This window comes from Cyprinodon tularosa, unplaced genomic scaffold (genome assembly GCF_016077235.1).
Source record: "Cyprinodon tularosa strain WSP-4 unplaced genomic scaffold, ASM1607723v1 ctg538, whole genome shotgun sequence".
In the NCBI taxonomy this organism is placed as follows: Eukaryota; Metazoa; Chordata; class Actinopteri; order Cyprinodontiformes; family Cyprinodontidae; genus Cyprinodon; species Cyprinodon tularosa.
In genome coordinates, this window is record NW_024039272.1 from 16,406 (window position 1) to 36,081 (window position 19,676).

Below are 19,676 nucleotides of genomic sequence, written 5' to 3' on the forward strand. Positions count from 1 at the left end.
CACACATCAATCATCTCGTTATGATGAGAAAATGGTGTTTGTTTTCTTTAGATTTAATCTTCAATCTTAAATTGAGATATTTTTTTATTTATTTCAGGGTTTAGTAGGTAAAGCATACTGTCTGTGCCTGTGGAAGCAGCTGCAGGTTGATCTCCTGAATCTCCACACTGGAAAAAATCGAAAACTTGACAAGTCATCTTTTCTTGAATAAAATGCATTTGTTCTTCAATTAAGGAGGTAAAATAGACATTTTGCCAATAGAACAAGACAATTTACACTTAAAATAAGAAAACACAACAAAATTGTCTTACTTTAAGTGTATTTTTTCTAATTATCTTACTTTAAGAGTAAAAATGCTCATCCCATTGGCAAACTATCTCATTTACCTACTCAAATTACAGGTAAATACACTTAATTTAAGATATTTTTACTTATTTTTAGATCGTTTTTTTCAGTGCAGAAGGTGGCTCATGTTCGTCTGTGATGGTCGTTCATTTTTAATGTTTCCCTTTCTGTGTTTTCAGGGTCAGGAGGGACCAGATGGTGTTGGAGAACAAGGACCTCCAGGGAGTAAGGTAGAGTAAACACAGGCCTTTCATAGAAAAAAAAAACTGTGAAGTCTTTTACTTTAAAATACGTCAGACCACTTTTTTTTTAAGTTCTCTGATTCTTGAATTGAAATGACTGGTTTCTCTCCACAGGGAAGTTCTGGTTTTCCTGGTTATCCTGGTCCATTGGTGAGTCTGAGATTCCTGCAGAGAAAATGAAAAAATCCTGAAGTCCAGGAAAGTCACAGCCTGTTCTGTTTGTTCAGGGTGAGAAGGGTAATAAAGGAGGCAACGGTTTTCCTGGGAGGACAGGGAACCCGGGTCGATCTGTGAGTGTTCAGGTTCTGGATTATTTTACAGCAACAGCCTGAAACTTTACTGTAAAATACGTCTGTTTGGGTTTATAGGGGAACTCAGGAAGACCGGGAGAAGAGGGAGAGGATGGAGATTCGGGATATTCTGGACACAAAGTGAGTTTAGGCCTCTGTCCCTCACTGGCAGCATCAGTCATGTAACATGACTGGTCTGGCAGAAATATCCGCTGGAGATCAGGCGAACCAAAGCTAACAGTTATTGTTCCCCCGTCTGTCTGCAGGGAGGCCGAGGTCCTCCTGGAAAGAGGGAAAAATCTGTAAGTCGTCCTTAAATCCTCACTCTGCTAACGTTAGCAGAAGGAACAGGAAGCATCATAATACAAACATGTCTGCTTTGTTTCAGGAGTGCGAACTGATCACCTACATCAGAGAAAACTGTGGTAGGTGAAATCAGAGAATCCAGAACTAGAAAGATTAGACCTGCAGTTAGGATCTAAATCTCCTTTTCTTCTTTCTTCACAGCTTGCTGTCACGGTACGTATGTTTCCAAGTTTACCAGCTGGAACAAAGTCAGTGAAGATATTTTTTTCTGTATCAAGTTATCATATGGCATTACCATTTAAAGTCGGGCATCCGCTGTACGATTTTTTAAATCGTTGCTCGCAGCTACAGCTCACACTGTACGGCGAAACCGCAGGGTTTTATAAGTTCACAGCTCACGATGATTGTTCTCACGCTGTGCGACCCGACGCTCTGATGCGATCTACCTGTTCACGCTACGTCTAAAAACCAGGTGGGTCTCAGCTCCGCAGTGAGATGGCGCTACTCGGACTCGTCTATCTGAAGCTCACTAGAGTGAAACGCGCTGCCTTGGATATTTGGGCGATTTAGTGCTGAAAGCCCTAAAAGAAAAGGAGACGACGTATTTGGACAAAGACATGGCTGAGCTAACGTGGCTACTACGGTCTGTCAGTTTGACAGAAAGAAATTCATTTCACTCATTGCCCCCCCGCCATGCTGCTGGGTTTTCCTCTGAGAGGAAGAAGAAGAAGACGAAACCTTGTTGCCCACTGAGCGATTTGCCCATGACCACCTTACGATGGCCGACTGAATTTCAAACATATTGATTTTCTCACGACCTTAAGATTCCTGATGGGGAGGCGATCGTTAGAGGCTGATCACCCCTCGTTACCCCCAGTTCACTACAACACGCTAGCCTCGTGAGACCATCCTAAAGTCGCGAGCTTTCAAGGTTTCACTCGCAGATCAGTCTGGAGACTCTCCGTTAAAGAAAATTTGGAGCCGTTCGCCAAACAAACGTCCAATCAGCGTTGGCATTGAGGCGGGTTGAGGTGTGACGCAACGAGAAGCGCGACAGTTCAGTCTAAAGAACATGGCGGCTTCAGCCGATGAAACTAGCGTTAGCGTGGCTATCGAGCAAGTTTTATCGGAATTACAGAGTATTTCTTCACTGAAAGAAGAGCAAAACACTGCTCTGGAGGCTTTTCTCAGAGGAAAAGATGTTTTTGCTCTTCTCCTGACTGGTTTCAGCAAGAGTTTGATCTATCAATTGGCTCCTCTTCGTCGTCGCTCTGTTAGTACGTCATATGCTTCGTTGATCTGATTGGTTTATTTGGCCCGTCTATCACCAACATAGGCCAATCAGCTAACCAGTATTTTCGCCCCTTCCAAAAATTACTTCAAAGGAAGGTTTTGCTCCGCATATCCATCTGGCGGAGTCAGGTTAACACCACGCACCATCAGGCTGAAAGTCAGCCCAATCAAAGATTTCTCGCACGACTTTAAAAGTCGTACAGTGTTTCCCCGACTTAATGACAAATATACTTAAGACACAGATCTCAAGATTCAAGAGCTCTGATGGGGACATACGGACCCTTAAGATCTCTGAGATTCGATAGAGCTTGATATAAACCCAACGAGCAAAAATTGGTTGAAAACATGACATGATTTATGTCCCAACAATGTCTACATTTGGTTGAAGGGTAAAAGGTAAAAAGCAGTAATTTTCACATCATTGCTGGGTTTGTAACGTCTTTTAAACGTCTATTATTGTACTTAAGTGGGATAAAATTAGATGGACCAAACAGCCTAATTTTCAACAACTATTTCTGGACTAAATCAAAGCTATGATAGACCAACCAGATTTAGCCTAAAAACCAAAATCTAAATGACGTCTGGTGTTTGGGGGGGATAGGGCTTTATGTGTGTGTTTCGCATTCAATAGGAGCTTGTTTGGACATTAGACCGCAGCAAGTTAAAACCAGCTCAATATTTGAAATGTTACTAATCACATTAATATAAAGATGAATCAACTGACAGGATTCAAGTAAGTCTAAATACTATCTGGGTAAAAGACTTCTGAAATCTTCTGAAAAGTGGAGCCGAGCTCCTGTGGTCTGACGTGTTGCTATGGTGCGTCCTGGTTGTCCATCATTGTGTCTGACTTGTCTTCAGCTGCCTAAATATGTTAAGAATCAGTTTTGTCTTAATTTGTTGGTGTAATGCTTGGTTTGTTGCCTAGAATCTCTCATCTAGTCCCCTTACTGGGTCCTACTTGTCCATTTTTCTATGGTTGCATTAGGGTTATTCACTCACCGGCCACTTTATTAGGTACACCTGTCCAACTGCTCGTTAACACTTAATTTCTAAGCAGCCAATCACATGGCAGCAACTCAGTGCATTTAGGCATGTAGACATGGTCAAGACAATCTCCTGCAGTTCAAAGCGAGCATCAGTATGGGGAAGAAAGGTGATTTGAGTGACTTTGAACGTGGCATGATTGTTGGTGCCAGAAGGGCTGGTCTGAGTATTTCAGAAACTGCTGATCTACTGGGATTTTCACGCACAACCATCTCTAGGGTTTACAGAGAATGGTCCGGAAAAGAAAAAACATCCAGTGAGCGGCAGTTCTGTGGGCGGAAATGCCTTGTTGATGCCAGAGGTCAGAGGAGAATTGCCAGACTGGTTGGAGCTGATAGAAGGGCAACAGTGACTCAAATAACCACCCTTTACAACCAAGGTGGGCAGAAGAGCATCTCTGAACGCACAGTACGTGGAACTTTGAGGCAGATGGGCTACAGCAGCAGAAGACCACACCGGGTGCCACTCCTTTCAGCTAAGAACAGGAAACTGAAGCTACAATTTGCACAAGCTCATGGAAATTGGACAATAGAAGATTGGAAAAACGTTGCCTGGTCTGATGAGTCTCGATTTCTGCTGCGACATTCGGATGGTAGGGTCAGAATTTGGCGTCTACAACATGAAAGCATGGATCCATCCTGCCTTGTATCAACGGTTCAGGCTGGTGGTGGTGGTGTCATGGTGTGGGGAATATTTTCTTGGCACTCTTTGGGCCCCTTGGTACCAATTGAGCATCGTTGCAACGCCACAGCCTACCTGAGTATTGTTGCTGACCATGTCCATCCCTTTATGACCACAATGTACCCAACTTCTGATGGCTACTTTCAGCAGGATAATGCGCCATGTCATAAAGCTGGAATCATCTCAGACTGGTTTCTTGAACATGACAATGAGTTCACTGTACTCAAATGGCCTCCACAGTCACCAGATCTCAATCCAATAGAGCATCTTTGGGATGTGGTGGAACGGGAGATTCGCATCATGGATGTGCAGCCGACAAATCTGCGGCAACTGTGTGATGCCATCATGTCAATATGGACCAAACTCCCTGAGGAATGCTTCCAGCACCTTGTTGAATCTATGCCACGAAGAATTGAGGCAGTTCTGAAGGCAAAAGGGGGTCCAACCCGTTACTAGCATGGGGTACCTAATAAAGGGGCCGGTGAGTGTATAAGCCTAAGTTTAACTTTTTTCTTCAGCCTTATTCCCCTCAGGTCAAACCCAGTGCCCGGCGTACCCCACAGAGCTGGTCTTCGGTCTGGACATGTCAGATGGCGTTACCTTAGCTGACTTTGACGAACAGCGGAGGATCATGCTGTCCATGTTGAGGAACATCACCATCGCTGAGAGCAACTGTCCAACCGGCGCTCGCGTCTCTGTGGTTGCATACAGCAGATACACCAAACACCTGATCCGTTTCCAGGAGCACCGCAGTCGCAAACATCTAATTGAAGCAATAGAGAACCTTGCTAAGGAACGCACCTCAGAACAGCCGCACCTCGGAGCCGCCATGTTATACGTGGGGCGGAATGTCTTCAAACATGTCCGGGCAGGGCAGTTGATAAGGAAAGTGGCTTTGTTTTTCACTAGCGGAGAGTCGCAGCAACCTGATGAAATAGTTGCTGCTGTGATGGAGTACCGAGCGCTGAACATCATCTCTGCCGTCATCTCTGCGAGGAACAATCTGGAGATCAGTCGAGCATTGGAGGTGGGTTTGATTTCCAGAGACAGTTTATGATGTCTGCTCAGAATATTTGGATGAATGAGGTCTGTAAGAGAACTGACGGCATACATTTGATTTCAAAAGCATCTTCAAGTGCATGAGAAGCAGAGAGAAACCACAAAGACGGAATATCAGTCTTCAGAATTAGGATTAAGAAACTAGGGAAAAGTTTTATATCCCGAATGGGAAGAGATTCAACGTTCAGATTGATCTTAGATACAAGCTTTTATATTTTTTTATTTTTTTGAAATAAAAAAGAGGCTCTGTGAGGGAAAACAGCCCTGCTCTGAAGCTTCCTGTAAAGCATCTAATTCAAGTTGTGGTCTTGACTCTTGGCAAATTAATTAATTCAACCATGTCTTACACAGTGGAAGGCAGCCAGGGACCCAAAACCATTTTGATAGCATATTGGTCAGAAGTTATCCAGATACTCAGGAGAATTCTCTAAATATAAAGCATAGGGCTAAATTTGAATTACTGGGATTCCAGGGGAATGGTGGCGACATAGAGCTTCGGCCTTAAGGTCTGCAGTACCTGTTGCCATGGTAACCCGAAATCCAATGGTGGACAGTTGCAGTAAAGACCTTCTATGACTCTGTTGTGGCATCAGCCATCTTCTATGGAGCTGTCTGTCGGAGCAGTAGCTTATCTGTAGCTGAGAGGAAGTGGCTGGATCAGCTGATCAGGAAGGCCAGCTGTGATTGGATGCCTTCTGGACTCCCCCCCCCCCATGCATGAAGCTGGTGCTGAACTGGAGAGCTCCTTCAGTGACAGACTGCTGCGCCCTAAATGCTTGTTTATGCTCAGAAACCAGGTTGTCTGCGTGTGTCGCTGTTAATGCAGATATGCCCCGCCCCTTCCGCAGACACTCTCCTGGACCTCTCCAATATTGTAGGTGACCACAGACAGGAGGCCTCTGATTGGTCAAATCTACATCCTCTCTACTCTATGCGTATTTCCTGTTTGGTTCCTTACCGGCTTGTTTTGTTTGTCTGACCGCCATTGTGGAAAACGACTGGTGAAGATGGAGCAGCTAGCAGAGCGAGGTGTGTGAGAACGCTGGGACCCTTTTTCCACCTGGATCCCCGCTCTTTTTAGCCCTCATGTCCCTCCATTGTCGCACAAACCTGCCCTTCCTCACCGCCTCGGCCGTATCTAGACCCACAGCTAGTTCCTGATTGGCCCTCTGGCATTGTACATGGAATAACATAGCGCAGACCACGCTTCAATATTGGGCATAAATGAAAAACATCTGCAACACACTGCTGGGGGAGGATAACCAGGCCTTAAACGCACCAGGGAGCGTTATCACAGATCCTTCCTCCCAGCAGCTGGAAGACTCTAGAACCACCACTGTTCCCAACAACCTCAATCAGTTCTTCCATTCATGCTGATGCTATTTTCAAATATTCATGACCGTAAAAATGTCCATAGCTGCATATTGGTTATTTATTCTCCAGGTGCTCAGTTTTATATTGTATCTCTTTTAACTCTTCCCTTTTGTTACTCTTATGCATTTTTCTAAGATCCACATTTGTGTGACCATTTCTTTCAATTATCTTTTTGCTGGAGTAAAAAACAGAATTTCCCCATTGACAATAAAGGGATTTTTCTATTAAATTCTATTATCTTACTGCTGTTAAAGGAGAAATGTTCTCAAAAAGTCAATAGCTGTGTTGTCCCAAAGACCCTTTAGCTTTTAAACACTTAATTTCTATCTAGTTTGATTTTTCTTTTCACTTCTAGCTGCAGTTTTTTAACCTGACTCCACCAGATGGATTTGCTCTGCATATCCATCTGGAAACCTTCCGTTGAAGTAATTTTGGGAAGGGGCGAAAATACTGGTTAGCTGATTGGCCTATGTTGGTGATAGACGGGCCAAATAAACCAATCAGATCAAAGAAGCATATGAAGTACTAACAGAGCGACGACGAAGAGGAGCCAATTGATAGATCAAACTCTTGCCGAAACCAGTCGGGAGAAGAACAAAAACATCTTTTCCTCTGAGAAAAGCCTCCAGAGCAGTGTTTTGCTCTTCTTTCAGTGAAGAAATACTCTGTAATTCCCATAAAACTTGCTCGATAGCCACGCTAACGCTAGTTTCATGGGCTGAAGCCGCCATGTTCTTTAGACTGAACTGTCGCGCTTCTCGTTGCGTCACACCTCAACCCGCCTCAAAGCCAACGCTGATTGGACGTTCGTTTGGTGAACGGCTCCAAATTTTCTTTAACGGAGAGTCTCCAGACTGATCTGCGAGTGAAACCTTGAAAGCTCGCGAGATCAGGATGGTCTCACGAGGCTAGCAGTTTTTGGCAGCTTAACATTATCTTCATCCTTGATGCAGAAGAGCTGATATTAATGAAAATGAATCTGGTGGTTCTAAGCTTTATTCACGGTTTTTTTAAGAGGTCTAGTTCAATTTGAAGTTCCCTCTTAAATGGAAATGAGCTGAAGATAATAGAAGCTTCTGTTTTTCCTCTCAGATTGATGACTCTGGTAACTCAATTTTCTCTCTGAGGAGGGAAGGGGACTTGGAAAAAGTCAAGAACTGTGCCATCTGTTACGGTAAGCCTTATTTTAAACAATAATACTGTTGAATCTGTGACGATGATTGTAAATCAGCTGCTTGTTGCTTGCAAAGCAAATTGTATTGATTGTAGTTATTGTAAATGTCACAAAGGAGGTGGTTGTTGGACAGGACCCAAATGCAGACAAAGCTTGAGCAGGCTACTTGAATGTTTTTTTAACCAAAAGTTCAACAAAAGCAAAAATCCAAAACATAAATCCACAAAAATCCAAAAATGCTCAAAGCTAAGAATTCTCACAACCAGAAGGGCACAAAGTAAAGACGACAAACCAGCCAAGACTGACTGAAGAGGAGGAGAATAAATGAGAGAGACAAACAAAGACCAGACTAATTAGCAGATTGGGAGCAGGTGTGAACAGAGGAGGCAAGAAGGGAGCTGGGGAAAAGGAGACTGACCCAAGAGGGCAGAGATGGCAAAAGTACTCACTTTCCGTACTTGAGTAAAAGTACAGATACTTGTGTTAAAAAATACTCTGATAAAAGTAACAAAGTACTGATTAAACTTCTTTACTCAAGTAAAAGTAACAAAGTACAGGCTTGTAAATTTACTTAAAGTATAAAAGTAAAAGTAGAAACCTCTTTTTTCATGCCGTTGCCTACATTTTAAATGGATGTCTGCCAATAGGACTAGATCTCCGTTGTGTTCATTTTCAATCATGTCGTCGTCCATGCTACTATGCTAACGCCACCGCCACCAAGCTGCAATGATTTGCCGCCAATGAATACCGCCGAATCTGTCGATTATTACTGGCTGTAGTACTGCCGTATTCTCTGGACTATAAGCAACTTTTTTCCCACGCTTTGAACCATGCCGCTTATAAGAAGGTGTGGATTTTATCTGTCAGAGGGGAAGTCAAAGTTGATAGCATACGGGGCTAATTTCTTTCAGCGGAACATACTAGCAGCAGGCACAATGGAGAACAAACAATGCAAAAACAATCTAGAAAATAAGTAAAAATTTCTTGATTTAATTGTATTTACCCTTAATTTGAGTAGGAAAATAAGTTTGCCAATGGAATGAGTAGTTTTACTCTTAGAATAAGATAATTAGACAATACGCATTTGACATAAGACGATGCAATTTTTTTCTTTATTTTTAAAGTTAATAATTTTGTTCCACAGGAGAAGTGTCAATTCAAGGAAAATGCATTTATTCTAAGAAAAAAAATATTTATTTAGATTAAAATGTTTTGCAATGAATGTCCCTAATTCAAACATTTGATACTTATCTGCCGCATTAAAGCTGCAGAAGAGCTGCAGAGCTGAAATAAAGAGCTGGACGAAGCCCCATCTTTCAGCAGAAGCTCTTACTACTGTGAGCCAACAAGCTAATGGGAGCTAGTGTTCTTCTTAGTCCCTACTCCAGGGGCTACATATAGCCTGTATATGTATATATATATATATATATATATATATATATATATATATATATATATATATATGCTTGGCTATAAGATAAACACCACAGGCCACAAAGCAGAGCCCCCATGGAGAAGAAGGCTGGAAGCCAAGATCAAGGCAACACGAAGAGAGGTTAGTCAGCTCTCAGACCTGCAGAAAGGTGTAGGGAAGAGGTTACCTAAGTACAACAAGCTGTCGATTCCTGAGGCTCTGGAAACTGCCAAACAAAGACTCGCCGCCCTGGCCACCCGCCTAAAGAGATACAAGGGAGAAGCAGAAGCCAGGAGAATAAACCAGGTGTTCTCCACCAACCCATCCAAAGTGTACTCACAGTGGCAGGGTAATTCAAGATCAGATCCACCCAGGGCTGAGACTGAACAGTACTGGAGAAACATATGGGAGAAGGCGGCATCCCACAACACCAATGCTCAGTGGCTCGAAGACCTAAGAACAGATCACAGCAATCTCCCAGAACAAGAACCAGTAACCATTACAATGGCAGATGTCCAAGAAAGAGCGGCAGGTATGAAGAGCTGGACAGCACCAGGCCCTGACATGATCCACACCTACTGGCTGAAAAAACTAACCGCACTTCATGCACGCCTCGCAGCACAAATGAACCAACTGCTGATGGATGGGACCCACCCAGAATGGCTAACCCAAGGATGGACAATCCTGATCATGAAGGATCCGCAGAAGGGAACAACCCCATCCAACTACCGGCCAATAACTTGCCTATGTACAACATGGAAGCTCCTGTCAGGCATCATAGCGGCTAAGATGAATAGGCACATGGCTCAATACATGCACCCTGCCCAGAAGGGAATAGGAAGCAACACCAGAGGAGCCAAACACCAGCTACTAGTGCATAGAGCAGTCACCCGAGACTGTAAGACCAGGCAGACAAATCTGTGCACTGCCTGGATTGACTATAAGAAAGCCTATGACTCAATGCCACATACATGGATACTGGAATGCCTGGAAACGTACAAGATCAACAGGACTCTAATAGCCTTCATCAAGAACTCAATGAAGCTGTGGAAAACAAGTCTGGAAGCCAATGCAAAGCCAATAGCAATAGAACCGAGGGGGTTGAACTACCAGAAGGCCACATAACAGATGTTCAGGACAGCTACAAATACCTTGGGGTGCCACAGGCTAACGGAAACCACGAGGAGATGGCAAGAAAGACTGCCACAGCTAAATACCTACAAAGAGTAAGGCAGGTCCTGAAAAGTCAGCTGAATGGGAAAAACAAGATCCAAGCCATCAACACATATGCCCTACCAGTCATCAGATAACCCGCTGGTATAATAAACTGGCCAAAGGAGGAGATAGAGGCTACTGACATCAAGACGAGAAAGCTCCTCACAATGCATGGAGGGTTCCACCCCAAATCCAGCACTCTGAGACTGTACACCAAGCGTAACGAGGGAGGCCGAGGGCTAGTGAGTGTCAAGACCACTGTCCAGGATGAAACAACTAAGATCCAGGAGTACATCAGAAAGATGGCCCCCAAAGACAAATGGCTTGGTGAGTACCTCAGGCAGGAGAAAACCGAAAGTGAGGACAAGAAAGAGGAAGGAGAACCATCATGGAGGGACAAGCCGCTGCACGGCGTATACCACAGACAAATAGAAGAAGTGGCTGATATCAAAAAATCCTACCAGTGGCTGGAAAAGGCTGGACTGAAGGACAGCACAGAGGCACTAATCATGGCAGCACAAGAACAGGCACTCAGTACAAGATCAATAGAGGCCAGGGTCTACCACACCAGGCAGGACCCCCGATGCAGACTGTGCAAAGATGCCCCTGAAACAATACAGCACATAACAGCGGGGTGTAAAATGCAGGCAGGAAGTGCATACATGGAACACCACAACCAGGTAGCTGTCATAGTGTACAGGAACATCTGCCATGAGTATGGGCTGGAAGTCCCAAGGTCAAAATGGAAGACACCTCCTAAGGTAGTTGAGAATGACCGAGCTAAGATCCTATGGGACTTCAAGATCCAGACTGACAAACAGGTGATAGCTAACCAACCAGACATCGTGTTGATCGACAAACAGCAGAAGAAGGCAGTAGTGATAGATGTGGCAATCCCAAGCGACAGCAACATCAAGAAGAAAGAACACGAGAAGCTTGAGAAATACCAAGGACTGAAGGAGGAGCTAGAAAAGATGTGGAAAGTAAGAGCAGCAGTGGTGCCAGTGGTAATTGGAGCACTGGGGGCTGTGACCCCCAAACTGGGAGAGTGGCTACAGCAGATTCCAGGTAAAACATCAGAGGTCTCTGTCCAGAAGAGCGCAGTCCTAGGAACAGCTAAGATACTGCGCAGAACCCTCAAACTCCCAGGCCTCTGGTAGAGGACCCGAGCTTGAGGATGACACATACCACCCCACGAGGGGTGAGAAAACAGTTTTTTTTTTGTTTTGTTTTTATACATATACAGGCAGACTAGATTTTGGTCCAGAGGAGCAAAGGAACGGACTGTCACTGGGCTTTACAGAGGTGGGCTTGAACGGCTCAGATGAAGGTTTTCCCTTGCTCAGAGAGAGACGAATATTTTCCTTCCAAGGGAGGAGAAGGACCAGGCTTATCCAGCGGATTAGGAGAGTTTCCTACTGGAGAACACAAAAAGAGACAAAGGCAAAGCTTAGGCTCAGAGAGACAAAGGCAAAGAGTTAGACTCAGCCAATCTCAGGTAGCTAGAGTACCCAATACTGACAAGCACTCTGACGTCGAGGTGGTGACAGTCCGTTGCTCTAATACTCCTCTGGTAATGACCCAACAAGCCGCAGGTGAGGAGGAAAAACCCGGCCCTCCAAGCCAGAACAGGGAAAGGGCACCATCTGGAGGTGGAAACAAAAGACAAAAAACAAACCCCACAAACAGAAACCTAACAGGAGCAGGTGGTTCAACAGAGCTATGGCTCTCGGTCAGTTTGGCAACTGGATAAAAAAAAAAATCTAGGATAATAGTAATGAGGAGAAATATGCCGCTCTGGCTTTATGAAGTGTAATTTTATACAAGCTGTTTTTACATAGTAGAATTCCCATAGGCATGTAGAGCAAAAGGAACTTATATAGATAAAAAGCACAGGCTTAAACTTAGCTATCTGATCTTCATATATTTCCTCTGTTTCATCAGATCCTTGCATACGTCCAACGGAGTGCTCCTTCATCCAGAATACGTTGCCCCCTAAGCAGGTAGATGTGGACCTGGCTATAGTTGTGGACAGTTCCAGGAACATGCAGGCGGATGAATACGCTGGTGCCAAACAGCTGCTGAGTTCTGTGGTGGAGCAGCTGGTGGTAAGTCCTCAGCCCCGCAGACCCGGAAACCAGGCTCGCATTGCTGTGGTCCAGCAGAGCGGCACCAAGGAGGCCAGGGTGGAGTTCGACCTGCAGACCTACCAGGGTCAGGCTGGAATGAAGCAACACCTGATGGAGAAAATGCAGCAGCAGAGCGGTGCCTCGATTTTGGGACAAACGCTTGACTACACCCTAAAGGAGGTGCTGCAGAAGGGTGCCCCGCCCCGTAGAAGAAGGGCTCTACTGGCCGTCGTCGCCTCCCGAACAGAGAACAGAGACCGAGACTGGCTGCGGTACATCTCCCTGAAGTCCAAGTGTGAGGGCGTGGCCATGTTTGTGGTGGCAGTCGGTGATCGGTACAACCAGACCCAAGTGAGGGAGATGGCTGGTCTACCTACCCGTCAGCACCTGGTCCGAATCAGCCGGCTTGAGACCCAGGAGCAGGGCTACGTTCAGCGCTTCTTCAGAGTCTTCCTTTCTGTCCTCAGCAGTAAGAGAAACTTCAGCAGGAATTTTCTTCTTAGCATTTAAAATCAGTTGCATTCGGTTTTTATTTTGTTCAGCGTATCGACAACATCCTAATTCACCACACCATATCTCACTTTGAAGAGAAAATTCAATCCAATCATAGAATCAGACTAACTTTTCTATAGAAGGAAAACCAGCTGATTTCATTGATTCATTACCTTTGCTGAATTCATTTTTTTTTCTCTATTTCAGAGAACCTGAACCCGTATCCTCCTGCTTCAATAAAAACAGAGTGCAACCAGCTTACCGAACCTGAGGACTTCTTCTTTGGGTAACTCATTCTAAACTTTAATTTTTAAACCTAATGCTAAACTAAATCAAAAACACATGATTTACACTCAGAATATAAACTCAAATTGGCCTTTTTTTTTGGAAGTCCTGCACTCAAATCTGAGTTTAGACGCAACAAGGCTGCTGCTGTACAGCTTAAACAGTGAAGCAGTAAAAGGATTATTGACGGTTTAGACTGGTTGGGTTACATTAAACCAGAGTCACAAAGAAAACTAAGATCTCTTTGTGGGAATGTGGCTTTGCTAACTCTATTTACTTTGGATTGTTAATGCTAGTTTTACAAGCATAAAACAGTAAAATAGTTAGCGTGGTTAGTTGATGAATTGCATTTCCTGCAAAAGTTTTCTAAACTACAAGCTGTAAGATGGAAATAGTACAAACTGTTAAAGAAAGAATGGAATAAAGAAGAAGAAGCAAAGGACAGTGTCAGGATTTGGTTATTGAGTGTTGACCCAAAAGCAGAGGCAGAGGTGAATCTGTTGTGGATTTAATAATGACTTAACAGAAAACAGCGGCTGGTTATCCAAAAATCCAAAAGGAAAACAAAGTCCAAACAAACATGAAACCAGAAGTCAAAAAATCAAAAACATTAAAACAAGTCTAACGTACCAGAAACCATGGGGACATCAGGGGAATCACAAACATAACGAAGAAGGCACAGAGAGAAGGAGGACCCAGCAAAGGGGAACGGAAGAGAGAGGGCTTTTAAAGGAGACAGACAAAGAGGGGGCTAATGAGGAAACTGGGAGCAGGTGTGCACAGAACAAGAGAAGGAAAGAGCTAGGGAAGAAGGAGAACACAAGAGGGCAGCAGAGAGCAACAAATAGAAACCTGGAAGACTGGAAATAACAACAAAATGATTAGGACTAGGACAATAAAACATGGAGAAAAGAAAACTAAACACTCAAAAGAAAAAATAACAGAACCCAGACTAGGACAGTAACTGGAAAAAAACAAAGAACACAGCAAGGAGTGAAGCAAGACTGAATACTATAACAGAAACCTGACAGACAGAATTAAAAATAGCAAAAGCTTGATGCGTGGATGGATGGATAATGGATGGATGGACTCATATTTGGCAGGTGCTGCGTTGCTATGGAAACACACTCACCCTAAATGCAGCATGTCACTTCCTGTAAATGAATGGAGAGACTTCCTTGGAACAGCAGTCCATGATTCTGGAAATGCAAGAGATATTGACGTCAATCTTTGACCGTTTAATTCAGATCAGATTGAAGAACAATATTTAGGGGGCTGATTTTTTTTAAACAAATTTTAAAGGCACGGCATATTGGAAATAAAGAGATATTTAATAAAAATTAATACGTTTATGTTGAACTATTCTTAATAAACTTCATAACAAAAAGTCTAGAAGGTTCAGAGATGACTGTTTTACCGTATTATTCAGCAAACTTAGGAAAAACGCTTATGACCGCCTTCATGTTTCTATAAAAAATAATGAGATCAGGGGTGAAAACAAGGTTTAAAAGATTTAATTCTGAGGCTGTTTTCTGCCAAAGATATTTTTGATACCCCCCAAAAGAGCCCAGCTCCTCAGCCAAACCATAAATGATATAAAAAAATTCCTTCAGAGTGAGTGCTACAAAGGCCTGGAAATGATCTTTGCCTCGTAGCGGTGATTCATTTTATGTTCTTTAGGATTGTGACGCGTTCCCCTGGTTGTTTGCATACAAATGCTCATAACTTTGTTATAATAAGGTGTATTGATCTCATTTTGGCATCGATATTTTCAGAACAAAGAGAGGAACAACATTTTACACTGCAAAACGATCTAAAAATAAGTAAAAATGTTTTAAGTGTATTTACCCTTAATTTTAGCGGGTAAATAAGGTGATTTGCTAATGGAATGAGTATTTTTACTCTTGAAATGAGACAATGAAATCGTTTTCTCTTATTTTAAAATTAAATTGTCTTGTTTCATTGTCAAAGTGTCTCCCTTTCCTCCTCAATACAAGAAAAAATGCATTTTAAGAGAGAAAAATATGACTTGTTTAGATTTAAACTTTTTGTAGTATAGGGATGTTTATGCAGAAAATGTTTTTAAAAAGACACAATGGTAGAAAAAAGGAAAAGAAATTTAGAATTTTTTTCAAAATGGTCAAAGATTGTGCTTCTGGAATGTTGGAGATAAAACTTAACTCAGATAGATAGCCTGAGCGGCTCCATAGAAAGTAGGTCAGCAGTCAAACAGGAAGTGAACATGATATGGCCCGCCCCCACCAGTGCCTGCTTATCTTTTTCATGTGGGATTAAAATGTCCAGTCCCAATTAACAATAACACCAAGCTGTTTTTGTTTTTTTTATGTTACTAGGCAGCCAGTTCCCTGGTGTTATGCTTCATCTTGTTTCTGTGTGTTGCTGCAGGGAGGACTTTGCATCTGGACAGCAGGAGCTGCTCGCTGATGAGGCTCAAACAGGACAGTCGATTCCAAGGCCGCAGCAGGAAGAGATTCCCAACGTTCTGAGGGGGGGTTCAGCTTCAGGATCTCAGCTTAGAGGTACGGACCAAACTCTGAAAAAATTAAACTTTTCCCAGATTATAACAAAAAGTGACAATAGATAATAAAGAATGTAATGTAGATAATAAAGGCAATAGATAATAAAGAATGTTTCATTTTCTGGCTGTGTGTGTGTGTGTGGGGGGGGGGGTCTTTACAGCTAGATGTTCAAATGAGATTTGAGGTCCTGTTGTTTGGAAGGCATCTAAACAAAAGCTTTAACCCAGTTTTAGTCTGAGGTTAAAAACGACAACTCAAAGTTGTTCACCTTACTAAGATTTTTGCATTCACTGACAATAAAATGGGCTCTATGCACAGCTCCACTACTTCCTGAATTTAAGGCAGCTCCTTTGTTTCCTGTCTTTCATTACTGGACGAACTGATTAATCCAGGTGTGTCTAGCCAGTTACTTAGGTCATACACACCTGGATTAATCAGTGCATCCAATCATGAAAGACAGGAAACAAAGGAGCTGCATTAAATTCAGGAAGTAGTGGAGCTGTGCATAGAGCCTATTGCCAGTTGGAACTTGAACTGTCTGTTGTGAGCCAGTTGAACTCACTTTCATAAGTTTCTGCTGAAAAGTTCATCTTATTCTATAAATTAAGTTGAGTTTAGTTTGAAGTTGTAGTTGATACCTAGTCCGAGCGAGGTTAACTTATCTGCGCATGCTCATTTCAAATTTGTCATGGCAACCGGCTGCTACGGGGTTTCCATGGATTTTCCCAGGGGCTCCCTTCTAAAGTTTGCATCAGCAATCTGGTCACTCTGCTGGCGGTAACCATTTTCAGCTGCAGATTTACACAATTGTGAATACTTAGGCACTGGTTTCCTGTCATCTCTGGCAATATTGCATTATTTGTAAGGTTTTAACAGGAGTTGGAAAGTAAAAAAAACCTGAAACCTGATTTGCTTTAAGCATAAGATTAATTGTTTACATTGTGGAATTGTAAACCTGTTTTTGCCAAAGTGGTTCAAATAAACATGCAAAATTTAACTGGTTTACTGTCAGTGGATGATTTAATGTGGTGGGGGGGGGGGATTTAAACTAAAAAATGTAAGTTATTACAGGGGATGGTAATCTGAATTTAAAATAACTTTTTACAGATAATCTGAACTTCAAATAATAAGTTTTTACAGACTTGAAAGTTCCAGTAACTTGAATCAAAAAAACTTAGCTGACACAACTTAATAAGTGTAGTTCTACAAAACTTAAAAAATTAAGTTGATGCCTTCAACTCAAAAATTCTGTGCAGTCGGTTGCCTTGAAATTTTGAGTTGAACTAACTTTTTCGTTTTTACAGTGTATCACTAAGTCATTATTTAAACCCAGGGCTGTTCCAGTTCCAGCTCCATGGCCCGCTTGTCCATCAGGCTGTGGGTCTTTCCCAGCCAGGGTGTCTCCTTCTGCTGGACGACTTTCAACAGGTTTCTGTCCAATCAGAGCCAGAGGAGCACAGAGACACGCCCAAACTTTAATGCAGTCAGTAGATGTCAACCCAGAATAGTTCTGAGACCAAAAGGACAAAAACTCTGCTGACATAAAGACATTTCACTTGATCATGAAAAATATAAATAAATGAAAATTTAAAACGCACAGACAGAAAAACTAAATCTGTTGTTCTCCTGGTGCAAAAACAATGAATAAAACATAAAAAATTAGTAAAAATTTCCTACGATAGTTTTTCCTCAACTCCACTGATGCTAACTTTTCTAACACGCAAACATTTAGACTGCAAAAACAATCTAGAAATAAAGATTTCCCTAAATTAAAGGGGAACATTGTTTTTTTTTACATTGACCCCTTCATTTTACGTCATACAAACTTTGTTTAAAAAAAATATAAATATAAAAATTATAACCGTGGATGTCTGGGGGACAGTGATACGCTTACATGTTATGAATGCTGGCGGACCATAAAGAATAAATGATGAACAGTTCAGTTTGTGTTTAATGATCTCAGAATGTTGGACCCAGAATCCGAGGCGAGACAGGCAGCGGGAAAGTTCACAGCGTTTATTAAATCAAACTGGAGCGCGGGCCGGATCTCTGCAGAGACAGGAGAATGCAGGTCAGTGACTGGATGTGGAGCTGAATGCGACTTGGAGCAAAGTCACTGACCTGATTCAAAGTTCAGTCCGTTCCCGCAGAACTCAGCTGAATCCAGACGGGAGGTTAGACCGCAGCTTACGGCGGGTGCCGCCCCCAGATTTTTTATAGAGCGAGCGGAGCAGGCGCTAGCCGACGCCGCGCAGCAATCGACTATAAGCTACTACCAGGCGACTATATTTACTAGTCCGACTGCCGTCAGCAGGATACCACGCTCCAGCTTGCTTGACGTTGCCATGACAACGTAACCTCAAGACCTCAAAATAATTAAATGAAAATCAAATTACACGTAATGGTAAAATAAAAAGGAGCAAAAAAAAAATTTCCCAAAATATTCTTAAAAAATTTATATATTGTGCAAAGTATTTTTTATCTCCCTCTCACCACCAGGGGGTGCTGCAGTTTCCAAGTTTGATGACGTTTTGCTTCCCATCCAGGAAACTTTTTAAATTAAATGACGTCTATTTCTATTTGCATGTTTTCTAAACTAAAACAACACTGGAAAAAAATCGAAATCTACATAAGTCATTTTTTTCTTTAAATAAGTGCATTTGTTCTTGGATTAAGGACGTAAAAGAGACATTTTGCCAATGGAGCAAGACAATTTAGATTTAAAATAAGAAAACACAGTTGCATTGTCTTATTTCAAGTGCAAATTATCTACTTATCTTATTTTAAGAGTAAAAATACTCATTCCATTGGCAAACTATCTCATTTACCTAATTAAAATAAGGATAAATACTCTTAATTTAGGAAAATCTTACTTATTTCTAGATTGTTTTTGCAGTGAAGGCTTTGTTGGGCTGCTGGATAAAACCTGGAACTCAACGCTATTTCTGACATTTTGAATTTAAAAATCTTAGTTCTTCAGCGATCCGGATCTTATTATTCTGTTTATGCATTTGCAGGACGAATCGTGCTTCCTGGTAGTGACAGGATGACCAATCAGAGCTCAGTTAGTGACTCCACAGAGCTGACCGACGTTCCTGCCTGCATTCCTCTGACCTTTTCCTTCTCTCTCCCGTCTAGATGTTTGTTTCCAGCATAAAAAAAGCGGCAGCTGCAAGAACTTCACCTTTATGTGGTTCTACAACAGCAAGAACGCCGGATGCACCCGCTTCCTCTACAGCGGCTGTGGAGGCAACCAGAACCGCTTCAAGACCAGGGAGGAGTGTGAGGACACGTGTCTGAGGAAGACTTAAGGAGGAACATTAGCTGGAAACTTCTAGATGCTGTTGGAGAAACCAAATGTTCTTCACTGAGGCCAAGAACCACAGAGTCTCAGGAGGAGTTTATTTTTTTATGCTGCAGCTGCAGCTGCAAACAGAGGACGTTCGTTTTTTTTTTTTGGGGGGGGGGGGGGGGGGGGGGGGGGGGGGGGGGGGGGCTTTATGTTAACTACAATCTTACCTCTCTGTCCAAAGACCACACATTTTTTAAACCAACCAGGAAATGAGTCACAACCACACAGCAAAAAATTGAATCTAGATAAGTCATTTACTCTTAAAATAAGTGCACTTTGCCAAAGGAAGACAACAATTTACATTTAAGATAAAAATAGCTACTACATTGTCTGTTTTTAAGTACATTTTATCCAATTATCTTACTTTAGGTATCGGGCTGCAACTAACGATTATTTTACAAATTGATTAATGTGTTGATTATTTTTTCGATTCATCGA

The 19,676-nt window shown here is 42.5% G+C and overlaps 1 protein-coding gene across 1 annotated transcript; it reads left to right on the forward strand.

Annotated features, from left to right (window-relative positions):
* The first annotated feature begins 1,389 nt into the window (after positions 1-1,389).
* On the forward strand, positions 1,390-19,296 carry LOC119796146 (collagen alpha-6(VI) chain-like). The gene is made up of 7 exons (XM_038304566.1): positions 1,390-1,396; positions 4,738-5,231; positions 7,730-7,811; positions 12,385-13,038; positions 13,269-13,347; positions 15,753-15,886; positions 19,025-19,296. The coding sequence occupies exons 2-7, from the start codon at positions 4,788-4,790 to the stop codon at positions 19,195-19,197; spliced, it is 1,566 nt and encodes a 521-aa protein (XP_038160494.1). The 5' UTR covers positions 1,390-1,396; positions 4,738-4,787; the 3' UTR covers positions 19,198-19,296.
* The last annotated feature ends 380 nt before the right edge of the window (positions 19,297-19,676 follow it).

Bases quoted from the DNA above. Each gene is read 5' to 3' on its own strand.
- LOC119796146 (XM_038304566.1), top strand. From the start codon at position 4,788: ATGTCAGATGGCGTTACCTTAGCTGACTTTGACGAACAGCGGAGGATC. The intron at 5,232-7,729 runs GTGGGTTTGATT...TTTTCCTCTCAG, and splicing joins AGATCAGTCGAGCATTGGAG to ATTGATGACTCTGGTAACTC. The intron at 13,348-15,752 runs GTAACTCATTCT...GTGTTGCTGCAG, and splicing joins CCTGAGGACTTCTTCTTTGG to GGAGGACTTTGCATCTGGAC.